Raw genomic sequence first — 16,025 nt, 5'->3', positions numbered from 1 at the left:
AGTCAATATACTTAATAGATGCCACTTTATAACTGTGTACAACCACAAACAGAACTGCTGGTCATCCAGAATAAAACACAGGAGACTGACCTGTGAACTTGATCTGCAATAATGAATTTCAATATATATTCCCCTGCTGAGAGTACACAGTCCAGAGTGGATTTTTTGATTAAGTCATCTCATCTTATAAATATAAGATAACTGAACAGAAGGTAGTAGCATAGTAAGGTCTTAGTACTTACCTCTCCATCAGATTTTGTAGACAAGTTCTTAAAGGTAATTTGCCTAAAGGAGTGTGTCTGGATTATGCAGTAGGAAGCTGAGGAGGTCCGAGTTCTGACTACCCTGAGTCAATAAGATTGAGCATGTGATATATGCATATTGGCAGAACAGATGGCAGCAATGCTACAGGGAAACCCAGAGAACCTGAAGAACCTGCTGAGAGCAACTCCGGGAGATCTGCTTCCATCATGTAGCCAGAATGATCATTAACATAAGTAATTAACTCTCCTACTCTTGTTTACAGTAGTATGAAGCTGGCTGGTAACACCAATTTGATGATTATCACATTTGCTTGATCTGTGTCAGGTATCACAGTACAGTCGGTCTCAAGATTGATACATTTTCCCTTTGGAGTGAGATGTATGGATGCAATTCTTAAGAGGAGCCAGATACTCTTCTGAACATTTTTTTGTGTGCTTCATGTCATACCCAAGCTTCAACAGTTTCAGTTTTCGTGAATGAGTCACACTGTCTTGGAAGAGGATTGGAATGGCAAAGCGAGATAGTTTGAGAAGTTCGCTGTGGCAAATCTACTACCTTTGAGATTCTCTGCCTGTTACGCTAAACTGCTAGGCTAGATGACCGTTTCTGAAGATAGCCCTACTACCTTCTTGCAGGTCTGTTTTAAGTTCTTGTGAGTCTGAGATAAGAAAAGCTCACAGAATGATTAACATCCATCTGGTATATAATTTATAGCAGTCATGCAATATGGGTATCCCTACACTGTACAAGAAAGGTAACAATCCAAACTGTAAACATCACATAGTGAAACATAGCCCTATGTGGAGACAGTACTTCAGACCCACAAACATTTCAGCCCCATGACTGTAATCCAGTGCAAAGGTAATAAAACTTGACTCTTAACAGATTTCTAAAGCCTGTTAATGCAGCTTGCCATGGATCCAAGCTAATACCAGCACTGACAGGGAGCATATAAGGAGTCTCTATACCTGCTTCATCATGTCTCTAGGGTGTCTGTCGTTTAGCAGGTACATCTGCACATCTGTAGTCACAAAAGTCTAGATGGGCTTGTCCATTTTCAGGGTGCAAGAGAAACTTTTTTCCCAATAGAATGTTTCCAATGAGCAACAGATTAATTTGAAGGGTTTTTTTGTTGTTTCTTTTGTGCATCAGAAGCAGTTCAGTAGCCAACTCAAAGAGCTGAAGCATTTCCTTTGATTGTAACAGGCATTGTACAGATTTTTTCAGGCTTCCTTTATTTAGGAGCATACTGTAGGAAATGTATAGAAAGTTCCTAAATATAGACAGTTCTATTCTTACTGAAACTTCCTCCATTTCCATCAATGCCATTACTCCAAATTTTATCAGGCAAAAGGGAAAGCATTAATTATAGTGAAATGTGGAAAAAGATGAATGGACTCCAGTCTGAATACTTTGTAAATGCAAAGACCTAGAAAGAAAACAAGAGAGAAAAACTTAGAAAGCATGAATTTCTTAAGCTATACATCTTTCTTTGACTGGGAAGAGCACAGTACTTTCAAAATAAACTGAAACAGAAAACCTAACCCAATTGAATTACTCTAGTAACAGAATAGTCTATATTATTTGCCAAATATAAATCACAAACAATTACACCTTTACTATATTCCAAAATACAAATTTGGAATTGGAATCTAGAATCTCAAATCCATGACTTCTGAACAGATCATTTGAAAGAGTCTCTCAGAAAGTCTCTTGTAATTCTGTCTAGCTACTGAATGCATCTAGTGTACACTCTATATTATCAGCACCACCTAGAGTGCATCACTAGAAACAACTCCAACAACATAGAAGGTATTCTTTACTAAGTGTGATTGCATTTTCAAAGGAGCATTTTCCAGACTTACTCTCTTTCAAAGATATCCCTATCAAACAGAAGAGACGCAGGGAGGCATATTTTTATTTTTGCACCTAGACGAGGTGGAGAAAGATAACACAAAACATTTTAGATTGGACCTAACCCTGTATGGCAGTGTTAATTACTTCTGGCTTAATCGTCAGCAGAAAATTCCTCAATCAAAATATATTTAGTGATGATGATGATGATGATGAAGTCCAAAGAAAAACAGAATCTTGTACGTTCTAAATCTTTTTGACTCTGCAGAGAAACAGACACAGATTGCTGTTTTTTTTCCATTGCTTTCCATCTAGGAAAAAAAGATGCAAAGTTTTCATCTTGACTTATTTACATTTATTTTCTTCCGGTATAACTGAACAGGGTCTAGTTTACCATTACACTATTCCCATTCAAAACTGTGAAAATAAAATGGAAAAAACCCCAGATATATACTAACATATGCATGGAACAAATCAGTGAAGAAATGGGCCCTTAATCTGGAGATTAAATTCATTTCCATGATTTGTGACTACAGTAGTCAGTTTCTAAATTCTGTCAAGTATTCAGAAATGCTCAAACAGACTTACTTTTCAAACCCAGTGTAATTACTTACCTACGGTTTGGATAAACAGAAACCTGGCACTGATATCACATTTCTGAAGTTGCTTATTTTAATTTTTTACATAAACCAGTTTTTACTATGGCTGCATAAAGATCCTATTTCAGTCTATTTTAAAGAATAAACAAAGTAGGAATATAGGCTTAACAAAACAGAGCATTTTCTTGCATTGCAAATGTACATGCAAAAATTCAGCTGTTAACGAGTCCTGATGATTCATTTCTGGCAAAGCAGTAGAAGAAGACTGAAAACAGGGCTTCCTGCTCCGCTGACTGAGAAGAATACGCTGAAAAAGCTCAACTTCAGATCTTTATTGCAGTATAAGGTCTTAACTTTGATTAAGAGAAGACACTCATTATTACATGGGACGGGCACAGCAAAGGACCTGTCTTTTCTCAGAAGAAAACACTCTCCTGCTCTAACAACACAGAACTCATTAGTACTGCTGCTGATCTTTGTTTCCCTCCCTCCGGTGTTCCCCATTGCTTTCCTGTTTTATACCTGGGGTCCACCTACTTCTGCTGAGGGAGAGTTTCTTTTCTAGAGGACAGGATGAGGTAGATGCTTTATGTCTGGCCCTCTTCATCAGTTATCTTCACTGTAAAAATATGTCTAATTTCACTCAAACTGACCTGTATGTGTATATTTCCCTTAAACAATTTCCAGGCTAAAATTTACAGGGTTGCATACTGTAAAGTCAGAGCATTACTGAGTATTACCAGTCAATAATTTTAAAATTGTAGTATAATTCTATGTTTTCATATTCCATACAATGGAAATACTTTATAAAGTGAATAAGTATAATACTATAATTAATTACAGTATTGCACACCGGTGAAATTTATTTAAATTCCTAATCTGAAGAGAAAGAACAAAAAGAAAGTTTTCTGTATCCTTTCATCCTGACAGTAGTTCTACGCTCACCAGCTATGACAATATTACAGTAAAGTATATTTTCTCGATATACTGTTCACATTACTTGACAAGTGATATTTCCACTATATTGCATAAAACATTGCCATATTACTATAGCACTATGAAGAAATTAAGATGAAATTATTACATCAGTGTGGACAATCTGGCCTGTGTCCTTTCTCACACAAAATTGTGCAGTGTTTTCAGCCAAAACTGATGAATATTAATAAAATAACAGAAAAATGGAAAAGATTATGACATTTATCAAGGAATGGCTGCACAAAAGTATCACACTATATTACAAATTGCAGTAGAACATCCGTTACCATTACAAGAAAATAGATGTACTTGCCATAATATGATAATGCAGAAAACATTTTGTGCTTTAAGTAATAATTCAAAGCAACCTACTTCTTAACTATATAAATACAAGTTCAGTCCTTTTAAAATAAAAAATACACATATTTAGAGTTATGACCACTGAGAAAGATGAAAAATAAATTATGCAAATGCTTTGAAGACATAAACCTTTTTTTTTGCTTCTAGGCACAAACAATTATTCACAAGATGAAAACTTTTTCCTTGAGCTGAGTTATTCTCAATTTAATGAATTCAAGACATTCTGAACAGTTCTTTGAAGCACATGAGGCTGGAACCTATCCGAAAAAAGGACAGAGATCTACCTGTATCTTGGTTTTTCTCTTGAATAGATCATTTTAATTCTATGACATCATAACAGTACATTTTAATGTCCCTATATAAACCTTTGACCACAGTGGATCCAGATCGTGTGACAGGCGAAAAGGGACCATTTGATTTGAAGGCTGAATGCAGAGGTTGAATAAGATTTTAAAATTTTCTTTTAGGCACAGCCTATTCTTCACAATTAAAGCAACTAGTCTGGTAAGCAGCAAATCAACTGGACAAACAGAGGATTTTTAACAAGATGGGCAGTGGAGCCAGTTCTGAGAGCAAGGAATTATCCAGAAGATCCAGAGAACTGGAAAAGAAACTTCAGGCAGATGCAGAGAGGGAAGCCAGGACAGTCAAACTACTACTGTTGGGTAAATAGAATAAAAATACCTCATAATGCTTTTATTTTGGGTTTATTTTGCTCTGGAAATTCACTTCAGTACAGTGAATTTTCCACCTCTTACTATTTCGTTTGAAGAAGACAATCTTGTAATATATGCATAAAATATTTTCTGATTGTGGACGCTCATGAAGTAACCAATTAATTCACAAGGAACAGGCAGGAATAGGCTGGAAATGCCCATGTCACCACGTGTATTCAATCCTAAATATTATAAATACTTGATTTTGAAAAGATTTGAGAAATGAGGACCTACTGCTAGAATAAATGTTATGATGTTTAATTACACAGAAGTTAGCACAGATTTCTCTTTTTTTTTTCATGGTTCTATTTGCATTCATTTGCAGGAGGATTAAGTGAGATAACTGATTACATAGAAAATCCACAATACATCATAATGTATTGATATCATTTATCTTCCAAACTGTTGCACTTCATTTTTTGCAGAAGCAGAAAGTGACGTGTAAGGACTTTTTTTTCTTTTTTTTTTCTAATGTATAAAAAATGATATTGTAGAGAGTGGAATGGAAGGAAATGAAATGAGATTAGTACAGATGAATACTCTCACAGACTACTACATCTGGTCCACACTACCATCAATTTATTAATAGCCAACAGGTGTAACGGCAAAAGAAAATCGCTATTTCTTCATACAGCTTTATTCTTCTCTCTTTTTTTCCATAGTACTGCTTAGCTTACAAGAAATATTCAAGGGCACAATAATGCTGCTACCATCTTAATATTTTTCTTTCAACAGCATGATGCCTGCTATGAGAATTTACATCGGTTCAACCAAATGGATAGAAAAACAGCCTTTGATAATTGAAATGTTGCTATCTTTCTTAATTTTAAGCCCAGTACTTACAAACGCTTCTGAATCAATGTTTATTCAGACCTAGATAGTTCCCTTTGATAAAGTAAATCAGCTTAACTCTATTGGTTTGTATCTTATGCAAAGAGTCTATTCGTAGCAGCTGAGACTCTAACTGTTATTAATAATAAACAAATAAGATAAAAACACAACCATGAAGGTTTCTCATAGAAAGTAGCATTTTGATACAGTTTATCAGTGTTCAGACTGTGGCTTACAAAGCTTTTCAGTCCAGTGGAGAATATGAAGATTGCCCATGCCACATTGAAATAAAATATTACCCCTACTGAGACAAGCTTGAATTGGTCAAAAAACAGAGGAATGTTTTTATTTAAACTTTTGTGAAGTTTCAGTACTTTCTATAAACTCTTATAAAAAGTAATTTTCATACTGACTTAGAGGCAGTGTCCTTCTGCTCTGGAGTCCTGTCTCTGCAGTTATCCAACACCGATACATGAGGAAGATGTAATAAATCCTTTAGAAAGAATTTATAGGATAATGAAAATTTATAAAATAAGTAATTTTGTTATATATCTTCAAAAAATCTTATATTTTTGTTATATAATCTTCAAGTCTTCATGTCTTAACAATAGTACTGGAGGCTGCCTTGCACTAGGACACAAACTAAATTACTTCTCCTAGAACAAATGTATGTATTTAGTATTAAGAAATTTAGGTTTTAATGCTTCCCAATGTATATAATTTCTGGTTTTCTGACATTGTTAATATCACATACTCAAGATAATTTTAGTAAAACGTTTTGTGATTAATTGCAAGCTATCTGAATAAGATTTCCAGTGCATTCATTTCAAATCTGAACATATTTCAGTTTGACCAACTGCACAAGCACTCTTTTAATGGGACAAGATTATAGTAAAAATCTGAAATAATTTTGCTGAAGTCCTTTTTGTAGTGTATATTTCTATAACATCTTCCTTTATTGATGCCACACATTGTAAAGATTCAGATTCATCAGTGGGTAAAGTTTTGGAAGATTTTTTAGTCCTGAGAACCATTATAACAAATCACAAAAATCACAAGGAGTCAAGGACTTGGATAAAAATATACTGGAGGAAAAAAAAAAAAAAAAAGATATTATAGATTTAACAGCTTAATTATTTTTAAAAAAAGTAAGAAGAGAATTAAACCTAAGTTTTTTCTGAGCCTATTGCACAGCTACAGTGAAAGTGTCTCTTGAATATCTGGTTTCCAGCCCGTTCCACAAAAAAAAGATACTGTATTTGTTTATGTTATATTCCCTACTCTGGGTAAACACATCACCTGTGTCAAGGTGATAATTTACAGTTTATATGACATGCATACAAAAAGTGCATATGTAAACTGGGGGAGGCACAAAATTATGCCACTTTCTGACATTCCTCAACAGTCGTCAGGAATCAGGAGAGTTATGACCTCTGTGCGAGTTGTTCCTATGTTCTAAAGGCCAAACTAACCTCCTACCTTGTCCACAAACCTGGCCTTTACATATTTATACTCCAAAAAAAATCAGATTGTTCTATGAATCTGGATCAAACTCCAAGGTGAAACTTTTATTTCCATTGTATCAGGGCCATATCTTGCCTACCACATAACACGCAGTTTATATACTTTGTAGGAGGCCGGCTTGCTATTTATTTGTGTGCAAAGTACAGTGCATGTACGAGATACAGACAAAACAGTTGGTGCTCACAGTGATGGTTCACAGAAAATAGAATCTACCTTCAATTTAAATAATCATTAAAACTTGGAACTTATTAATTTCCAAAGTAATGCTCCCTGGGCTCACTGTCCACAATTTTCAGTGGCAGGGCCAAACTCACCTTCGCATCTGAGCTGGTCCCCTTCAGCTCACTTTACTGAGAAATACTCACTTTCAGGGCGTGATTTCCCCAATTTAATTTAAATGTCTGCTTCAAGGTGACAAAAATTGAAGATGTTTGTTTTAGTAGCAAATATTTTTCTTCGCTGACTGTAAGAGGTCTCTGAAAAGTAGTCTGAATATAGAATTTTATAGTATAGACATTTAAAACCTGTTCAATTAATCAGTTGTTGTAGTACTGAAGTCTGGTTAAAATTCCTGTTATTAACAACTGCAGTGTAAGGAAAGACTTTGAGTACAAAAATGGCCCAAAAATCCTGTTTCCTGAAATGCACTTATTTTCTTTTTTGGGGTGTGGGGCAGCATTTAAGGACCTTGTTCCCTCAGGAGGGCTAGAGCTTGTGTCTTTTCTCTAGTTTCTTTCTCACATGGAGAAAGATTGTTCAATTTAGCAAAAGGGCCCGAAAGATATAATTTCCACTCTAGTTCACAGTTTCCAGAACTCTGAAAGGAACAGACAAAGCTCAGGCAGAGGTGTGGAACCTTTTGTGATTTTAATTTGAAGATTTTCTTATCCTGCTTTTTGCTGGTTTATGTCATTGCTGGTTCCTTTTCTGACAGGTTTCAAACAAAATATTCAATTGGTAGGGTTTATTTAATTTTCCTACCTTTACTTCTGGAAACTTTCCTAAACCATAACTAATAACCATAATGAGATAATACCTCTTGCTCTTAGACACAAAAGCAGCTTAATATCTAAAAAGAACCACCTTCAGCCTTTGCTAACTTTAAAAGGGGCTCCCCAGTTTCCACAAACTATTCGAACTAATTCTGATTAGAAAATCAGTAATGCAAAGTTATAGCTGAGGTCCTGGATTCTGTTCTCCTTTGAACTTGAAAGATTCTCCCTGGTCATCAAGCTACCTCCAGTCTTTCCTCTTTTTCTGTTCTGCCTATATGCATCGGTGGTCTGCCGGGAAGAGGTTAGGCAGTCCCAGAGCAGAGGGGCGATTCGTGTCAAGTTGCTGGAGGACAGACAGCTCCTTTGCAGGTCAGCACACAGCATTTCTTCTTGAGCCTCCCCTGGACCCCCAGCCTTTCCAGAAACTTAATGGGCTTGGAACAGGGAGTGCCGCTCAAAACATTCAAAGCAAGAAGAGAGGCAGGTTAATCTGCCAGTGTGCTTTGTGTAAAGCACCATGTGAAAGGTGATCTCAAGAAAAAAGTATGGGAGCAAACTTCCATTAACTTTACTGGTGGTGGGGACATCTTCAGCTACCAGAAGCCAGGACAGAGTTTCAGGCATTGACAAAGAATATTTTGCCTTTATTTTTCTGTGCCTCTATGCATCTCAAGGAACCTTCGCATTCAAATAGAAACAGAGAAATCAAAGGTAAATTTGAAAAAGCTAGAACTTCCTAAATATGTGACATGCAGAATATAGGCTATGGGTATATTGTCAGCTCAGCTCTGTCTCAGGCATATATGCAGAGACATATCTATATATAAATACATATATGTATATAGAGAGAGAGATCTATAGAGACAGAGTTTTCAAAAAGCCAGTTAAATTTTCCAGGATTCAGGACAAGACTAAGTCTGGCCTAAGCTCTTTTCTTCAGAACATCTGGGCTTGATTGTAATCACCCTTCTCACTGCCTCCGAAAGGAAAACTGCCTTCAGCTCCTCGTGCAGGCACATAAGGGCTATCACGATGCACTCTTGCTGCTGTTTCTGCAAGCAGAACGCTACTGTTGTGGGTGGAAACACAGCCTTGTCTTCTAGGTGGAAGGAAGGAAGGAAGCAGGTGCAAAGTAAATTGCCTTCTACCCGTTTCTTGGAGTGCAAATGCCACTACAACTAACACAGTACTCCAGAGCACAGCCAAAGTCTGAGAGTCATCTGTTGCTTGAATAAAAGCATTACTGGATCATAAATTAAAGATGAGCAGAAGTAAAAAATGCACCCAAAATGTATCAATTATGCCTCACACTCTATTTTAACTTTGCTTTTCAGATCTGGGAAAGAAGTCCAGTTCTATATTATGTTTCCTAATGTTTTTCCCTGATATATATATATATATATATATATATATATATTTATATGAATTCTCAGCACAGTCTTCTCTCTTCCCTACAAAAAGTGTAGCAAATACCACCTTGCTGACAGAGCTTTACCAAGTTCTTCAGAAGGGTATTGAAGGGATAATAAATGATCTATGGCAGATTTGCATTTTTTCCAAACTGTGGCAGATGGCAGCACCAGCCCATTTTGCAGAGACTCATTTTTCTCTCACACTTTCTGCCTTTCACGTCATGGGCTTTAAAAATGCTTTCTGCTAGCTGTGTGTTGTGATTCATTTGAGTAAATTAATCCCTGTCATTTAAATGTTATCAGCTTTACAAAATCTGTTTGGAAAGTCTGTAATCAGTTTGTTTCATTCACTAAGAAGCCCTCAATTAAAATAGCTATGCCTCAGATTTCCTCTTTTGTAAAAAGCATTTGACACCATCCAGTGAGGTAAATGATAATCTGCAAAAACAAAAGCAGTGATGAATCTTGTCGCATAGATTCTCAGTCAAGTTAAATGCTCTCTTCAGGTGCTTTCAAAATCTGACTTTTTGTTTGGCAGTTCTTGCCAAGTCACACCACTGATGATAGTCAATCACACTGATTTCCAATACAGAAGATTTGCATTGTGGTTACTTACTTCGCGTGAGATAAGAAGAGCAAATTATTTGTATATAAACTAAACAAACCTATGCCCTAGGTCTGCAACTCGCTGTGCAAGAAAATGCATGTACCTCCCCACTGACTATGGGGTTTTCCTGCAAAATCATTCCCAAGCTGGATCTGCTGCATGGCTTTGTGGGTTTCCCACTTCCATCCACACTACTTCACAGCAGTCCACAGAGCAGGGGAACTGGCAAAACATCACTGTCGAGATATTAGCTCACATGCTGCCAGCACATCATGAGCCAGACCACATGCAAGCCTCCATGCTCTGTTTTTCCAGCTGCTTGGTGAGGCTGGTTGAAGAGCATGGAACTGCTTGGTTTGGCTTGTAAAAGGTCATGACGTACAATTAATGAGTAGCAACAAATCATGTAATTAAGGGACAGTATCAGAAGTTGTAGTATGTTCATGCCTTTCTGCCCATCTGCTAGGGATGAAATCAAAATATGACCCGTATTCAATTTGCTGGATAACTGAAGAATCTCTATGTTTTTTCTTAACTGAATGAATGTTCCTTTCTTTTCAAATACCTCTTTCCTTTTCAGAATTAATACTTTCACCAAGATTTCATTCTTTGTAGTCTGAATGGACAATACAGAGGGCTATAGTTAGTACAATGAGGATCTAAAACATTTGTATGTCTCTTCATAGATGCAAAAATCTGTGTTGCGGAGAGTTATTTTTAATACTTGCTACTTATTCATGTAAAAATCACATCTTCTCAACATTCCCCTTCTGCAGGTGCTGGAGAGTCTGGAAAGAGCACTATTGTAAAGCAAATGAAGTAAGTTAATAAGTATTTGTATCAGTTGTGGAATCTGGTATTTGTAGTATAAGCTATCTAGCTAAGGTATTATTACAATATTTATGGTTATTTGAATAAAATGCAAAGAAACATCATTCAAATCAAGTGCACATTCAAATACATAAAGAAAAATACAAAGTAACTAAGATGCATAGTCGTATTGGTAATCAAATCTGTTTGATTGAATTGTGCAGTGTTCCAGCTCCTCAATGAAGACCAGGGGAGCTTCTTCATAGGATTTGGTAGAAGTTACGGTACTGTAGTGAGTACACGAATGTATAAGACAAGCAGTCATGGCAGTTCCAACTAGCCTTGTATCCTGTCTCCTGCAGTAGCCAAAGATGTTTCCAGAAGATCATCAGATCAGACAAGTAAACAAACAAACTCATGCTGGATATCCTGATAGTATCTGATGATCTGTGACTTAGGCATCATCCTGAACCAGAGATGGTACCACTGCGTTAATAACCCTTTGTTAATTCGTGCCTTTCTCCTGAATCTTTTTTGAACTAATATAAACTAATGAAATCCATAATATTCTATGGCAAGTCATTCCAAACTTTAATTACATATGATCTGAATCATCTCCCTTTGTTCAATCTCATTTGACTTCACTGCATTGCAAGAGAAAATATTGAAGTAGTCACATTGTATAACAGTACAAAGTTTTGTTTGTGCTCTGCAGATCATCCTTGGTCTCCGCAGTCATATTCCAGCTGCTGCCAGAGGTCAGAAAGAATATTCTCAGGTCTTCTGCAGGTGGCAACACATTTAGTTGTCAGACTACACAGTGAGCAGCAGATACCAATCACCTAGCATTGTTAGGTGCAATTATGAGAACTGCTTTTAGTAAGGAAAGTATCACCCAAAAAAATTTTCATACAGTTACTGTATGAAAAAAGAAAGCTCAGTTGCAGAAAACTCTGATCAAATCTGGACTGAGTATCTGGTTAGGAGATCTTGTGACTGCACTATAAATCTAGTACAGTAACACTTGTAGATGTTTGCTCATAGTGAACATGATGGCACACAGACTGAAGTCTAGCTTTATTTCTCCTGGATTCAGAAGGTCAAATTTGTGTGTGCCCTGCCATTTCCAATTTAATATCACAATATTTTTCACATATAGTAAAACTTTCATGTTATTCTTTTAAGGACAGTCAAAACACTAAGCATGTATCCGACATCTATACGTAATCAAGCTGGATTCAAGACATCATGCTTACATAGGCAGCAAAAAGCCTCCTTCACTGTGTAATCTCCTCAAATATTGCTGTTATATCTAGCCTTATTTTCATAGACAGTGTCCATGTCTGCTTCCTAAACCTGTCTAGAGAGAGAAATAAATGACACAGGAATTGCAGCTGGTTAGACATGACCTTACTTTGCAGTCACCAATTTCTTCCTGAGTAAAAATCAAGCAGATTGTTTTAAGAAATCAGTAGTGATATCCTGAGTTGAAGTTCTTCTAAGTATTTCATATCTTCCACAATGCATTTTAAGGAGTCAAGTAAAAAAAAATATTTTAAGAGCAATTTTCTACTATTTAAGAAGCTCATTTCGCAATAAGATTTAGAACCATCCATCAAATATTCTTCTAACTTTTTTGCTCCAGTTAAATGGTGGATAATTTTATTCTTGTTCAGAGTTCCAATCAGGAGACCCTCACCGTTCAGCAAACCACTGAAATGTATTGTGCTGAAAGCTTCCCAAGTAAAAGCAGATTAAAGATGTCCCTCTGTATTATGTTAAGAAGACCAGTAACTCTTAACAGCATCAAAGTGGTCGTGAAAAACTGCAGTGTTGAGAGCTATCTTTAAAGCCTTGTGCATTTATGAGCTGCCAATTTGATCATAAATATGAATTATTACACAATAAAAGTGCTCTTTTTTTCATGTAAAATGTCACCTTTCTGTCACAACCAAGGCCTTTTTCAAAAACGAAGATTTTTCAGTAAAAAAAAATAAATTATTAATTTCTTCAGTGAAGCATAACATTTTCTAGAGAAGTCTGACAGCTGCTTACAATAGAAATAAATTTGCTAAAAATACACTTTTCCTCCAAAATCAAGTTAACTTTACTCCTATTAATGTAATTTTCTAATTCATAAACCTCATTCTTTCCACACTTTGCATTGTTATGAGACATAACTAAACTGGGGAAAAAAAATAAGCTTCTCTGGAGTTCTGTGCTTTTGACTAGATCATTTCCAACACGTGATCTAATGTTTTTAAAACCAAGTTGAGTATTTTTGTCCTATGCCCTAAGTTAGCAGTACAAACTTACTACAAATAATTCAGAAAATGAAAAGAACAAGACAAAGTATTTGTTAACTCATCATACCTGTTGAGACTGAATCAACTCAACCTATCTGGTGAAAAGCCCTCCTTGAGTGAAAAAAAAATAGAAATTAACTTTTTTCCTCCAATAGAAGTACAATGTAGATATTATGACTGGTAGCCTAATATCTCATACCTTCAGCATCCTGCATTTATTTTTTAATTATGTTATTTTTTCTAAAGAGGATCAGGGAACAAAAATTTCCATTAGATAAAATGCTCCTTCTGATCATAGAAGATTTCAGCCTGCTTTACAATCCTTCCTTACAAATGACATATCTTTAATAAAAGAAGCAAAATTCACTATTGATTTAAAGATTGGCTAACATTCCTTCTGCTAGAGGAAATAAGTGTATTATTTAAACAACAACAACAACAAAAAACAGCAACGTGACCAAGAAAACATGCAAAGCCTCAAGCAAAACCTAATTTTCTTTCTGTTATTACAGAAGCTATCTTTATTAAAGAATCTTATATTTTCTTCTTTTCTTTGTTCTTCAAAGGGAAAGCTTCTAAATGTAAAATAACTATTTGTGGACTGCATTAGGGCCTTCTATTCTCTCTCATCCCAGATTTTTGCAGCCACAGGCAAAATACTCATCTTCCCCAGAAATACTATTATGGCCACCACTGCGAGACACATAAAGTACTTAAATCGAGTTCATGTACTTTGTGGGGTTTGAGTTTCTGTGTATCTCAATAAATAGTATCCTATTATTTATAGAAAAGTTGATGTTTTCATAGGTAGTAAAGGTAAGAGTAAAAAGAATATGCTTAAATACCAGTGCAAGATTCAACAGTGATAGCTACTGAAATTATTTCTTGTTAAAGGTGATCTGACCCCTTAAGGGAGGACACTTACACCAGTGGGGAGCCCTGGGCTCCGTGGTTCTTCATATACAGACATTGCCTAATGCTCTGTATTGCCCAAGCAGCAACCTAGACTATCCAGCAGATTATCATAGATCTGCATTAGACTCCTTCAAGTGAATAAGCTTCTCCTTTGAATAATTATTGCTTTGTTCAAATCCATATGCTGATACAAGAATACATGGATATTTCAGAGGATGTCAAAAAAAGGCTCACTAGTATACAAGGCTGCATAACACAGCTGTCCTTTTCCTTTCACCTACGTTCAAGAGGATTCCTGTGAATCTTGCAAATTTGTTTGAGTTCATGCTGAAAACCATATTAAAAAACCCCAAAAATTCAAAACAGTTTATAGATTTGCCTGATCTAAAAGTGATTGGCGAAACAGATACTTTTTTCCTGCAGATGCTATTCCTACAGACCCAAGAAGGTAACTTCTGAATTTTCTGACATCCATAAGTTAAAGAGTTGTTAAGATTCCTGCACATTCTCTCATGGGCTGATTTGTGTGTGTATTCGAGTGAATTATTTTCTGACAGGACTGACTCTTCGCATTGAATGAGAAAGTCTCCTTAAGACACACACCTTTACCCATTCTGCACTAACCTGTCAGAACCTTTCACATAACCCCTTTCTGTTTGTATAACTGTCTAGACTTCATCTTTTTCAAGAGAAGGGGAGGAAAAACCCAAACCCAGAAATTACTCACTTAGCAATTTGCTGAACAACCCTAAACAACCGAGGTTAGGAAGAACAGACCTTTGGTTCCAGCAGCAACCAAAGCAGTTTGGTGTCTGTTCATTGAGAGCAAGCTGTACCTAAATGGGTCAAGTTCTTATCCTTTTTTACGACTCATGGAAACATATCTCCCTGAGTCATGATATAATCTGAACACTGATCTTGGAGATCTTCAATCACATGTTGCTTTTCAGTCGCAGAGGATTATGAAATTATAACACCTCTCTCAAAATTAAATTAATTGAATTTGACTGTTAATATTCTTTGTCCTCTGGAATATGGGGAAAATCCTCTGAAGTAACGTGTGTCCCCAAGTCCAATAGATAATAAAAGTAACACCTTTCAATAACTAGAAGTTGTAACTCATGTACAAAGAAATATTAAAGATTTTGTTACCTCAAGGAACTGCCTCACAGTGTAGAAATATTCTTGCAATATATTTTTCTTCTCTAGGAAATATTCAGGTTGAAAATGAGAATGACTAATCAAGCAATGTGAGAGCCCAGGACTGACTGCTTGGGCTCTAAGTCCAGCTATGCAACTGGCTGTGTACCCAGAGGAACAGGCCAGGATATTGTTCTGGATTCATATGTTATCTTATATTGACTCAGAAGGGGGGGGTGGGGGGGGGGGGGGAAAAGAAAGGCATTCACTCAGTTCAGGCAGGAGAATCAAGACATAGCCTCATAAATTTAACCCTCTTTATCTCCAGAAACTGCTCTCAACTTGTTCCAGCAGAGTAGGCAGATTGACCATTGGTAAATGCTTTTCCAAGATGGATTCTGTTCTTTCTCACACTGACCACAAAAGCATCTGATCTAAATTTCATGATTTTTTTTCTTTTAATGTATCCTGTAAATGTTATGTTTTCTATATTTGCACTAGGATCATCCATAAAGATGGTTTCACCTACCAGGAACGCATGGAGTTCAGACCTGTCATTTATAGCAATGCAGTGCAGTCTGTCCTCTCTATCGTGAAAGCAATGACTAAATTAGGGATAAATTACGAAAACCCAGCTAGAATTGTGAGTATGATGCCCTTTCACTTTAAATAAATGTTAGAATAACATTTTTTGTAATATAATAGTAGAGACTAGCA

At 36.1% G+C, this 16,025-nt stretch overlaps 1 protein-coding gene across 2 annotated transcripts in view; it reads left to right on the top strand.

The window, feature by feature from the left end:
* The window catches only part of LOC104066032 (guanine nucleotide-binding protein G(t) subunit alpha-3), a 67,381-nt gene that overhangs the window by 37,892 nt on the left and 13,464 nt on the right, over window positions 1–16,025 (top strand). Inside the window, exons 1-3 of one of the 2 annotated variants that reach the window (XM_009568576.2) lie at window positions 4,597–4,717; window positions 10,914–10,956; window positions 15,810–15,951. In XM_009568576.2, coding sequence (XP_009566871.2) covers window positions 4,600–4,717; window positions 10,914–10,956; window positions 15,810–15,951 — 303 coding nt within the window. In that variant the 5' untranslated portion in view covers window positions 4,597–4,599. Of the gene's footprint in view, window positions 1–4,596; window positions 4,718–10,913; window positions 10,957–15,809; window positions 15,952–16,025 lie in introns of those variants that run through there. The other variant, XM_054057684.1, reaches the window with a different exon arrangement.

The sequence above is a fragment of the Cuculus canorus genome, chromosome 1, assembly GCF_017976375.1.
Source record: "Cuculus canorus isolate bCucCan1 chromosome 1, bCucCan1.pri, whole genome shotgun sequence".
NCBI classification, from domain to species: domain Eukaryota; kingdom Metazoa; phylum Chordata; class Aves; order Cuculiformes; family Cuculidae; genus Cuculus; species Cuculus canorus.
The sequence above is the reverse complement of the archived record's forward strand: the minus strand, read 5'-3'. Positions and strand labels throughout refer to the sequence as shown.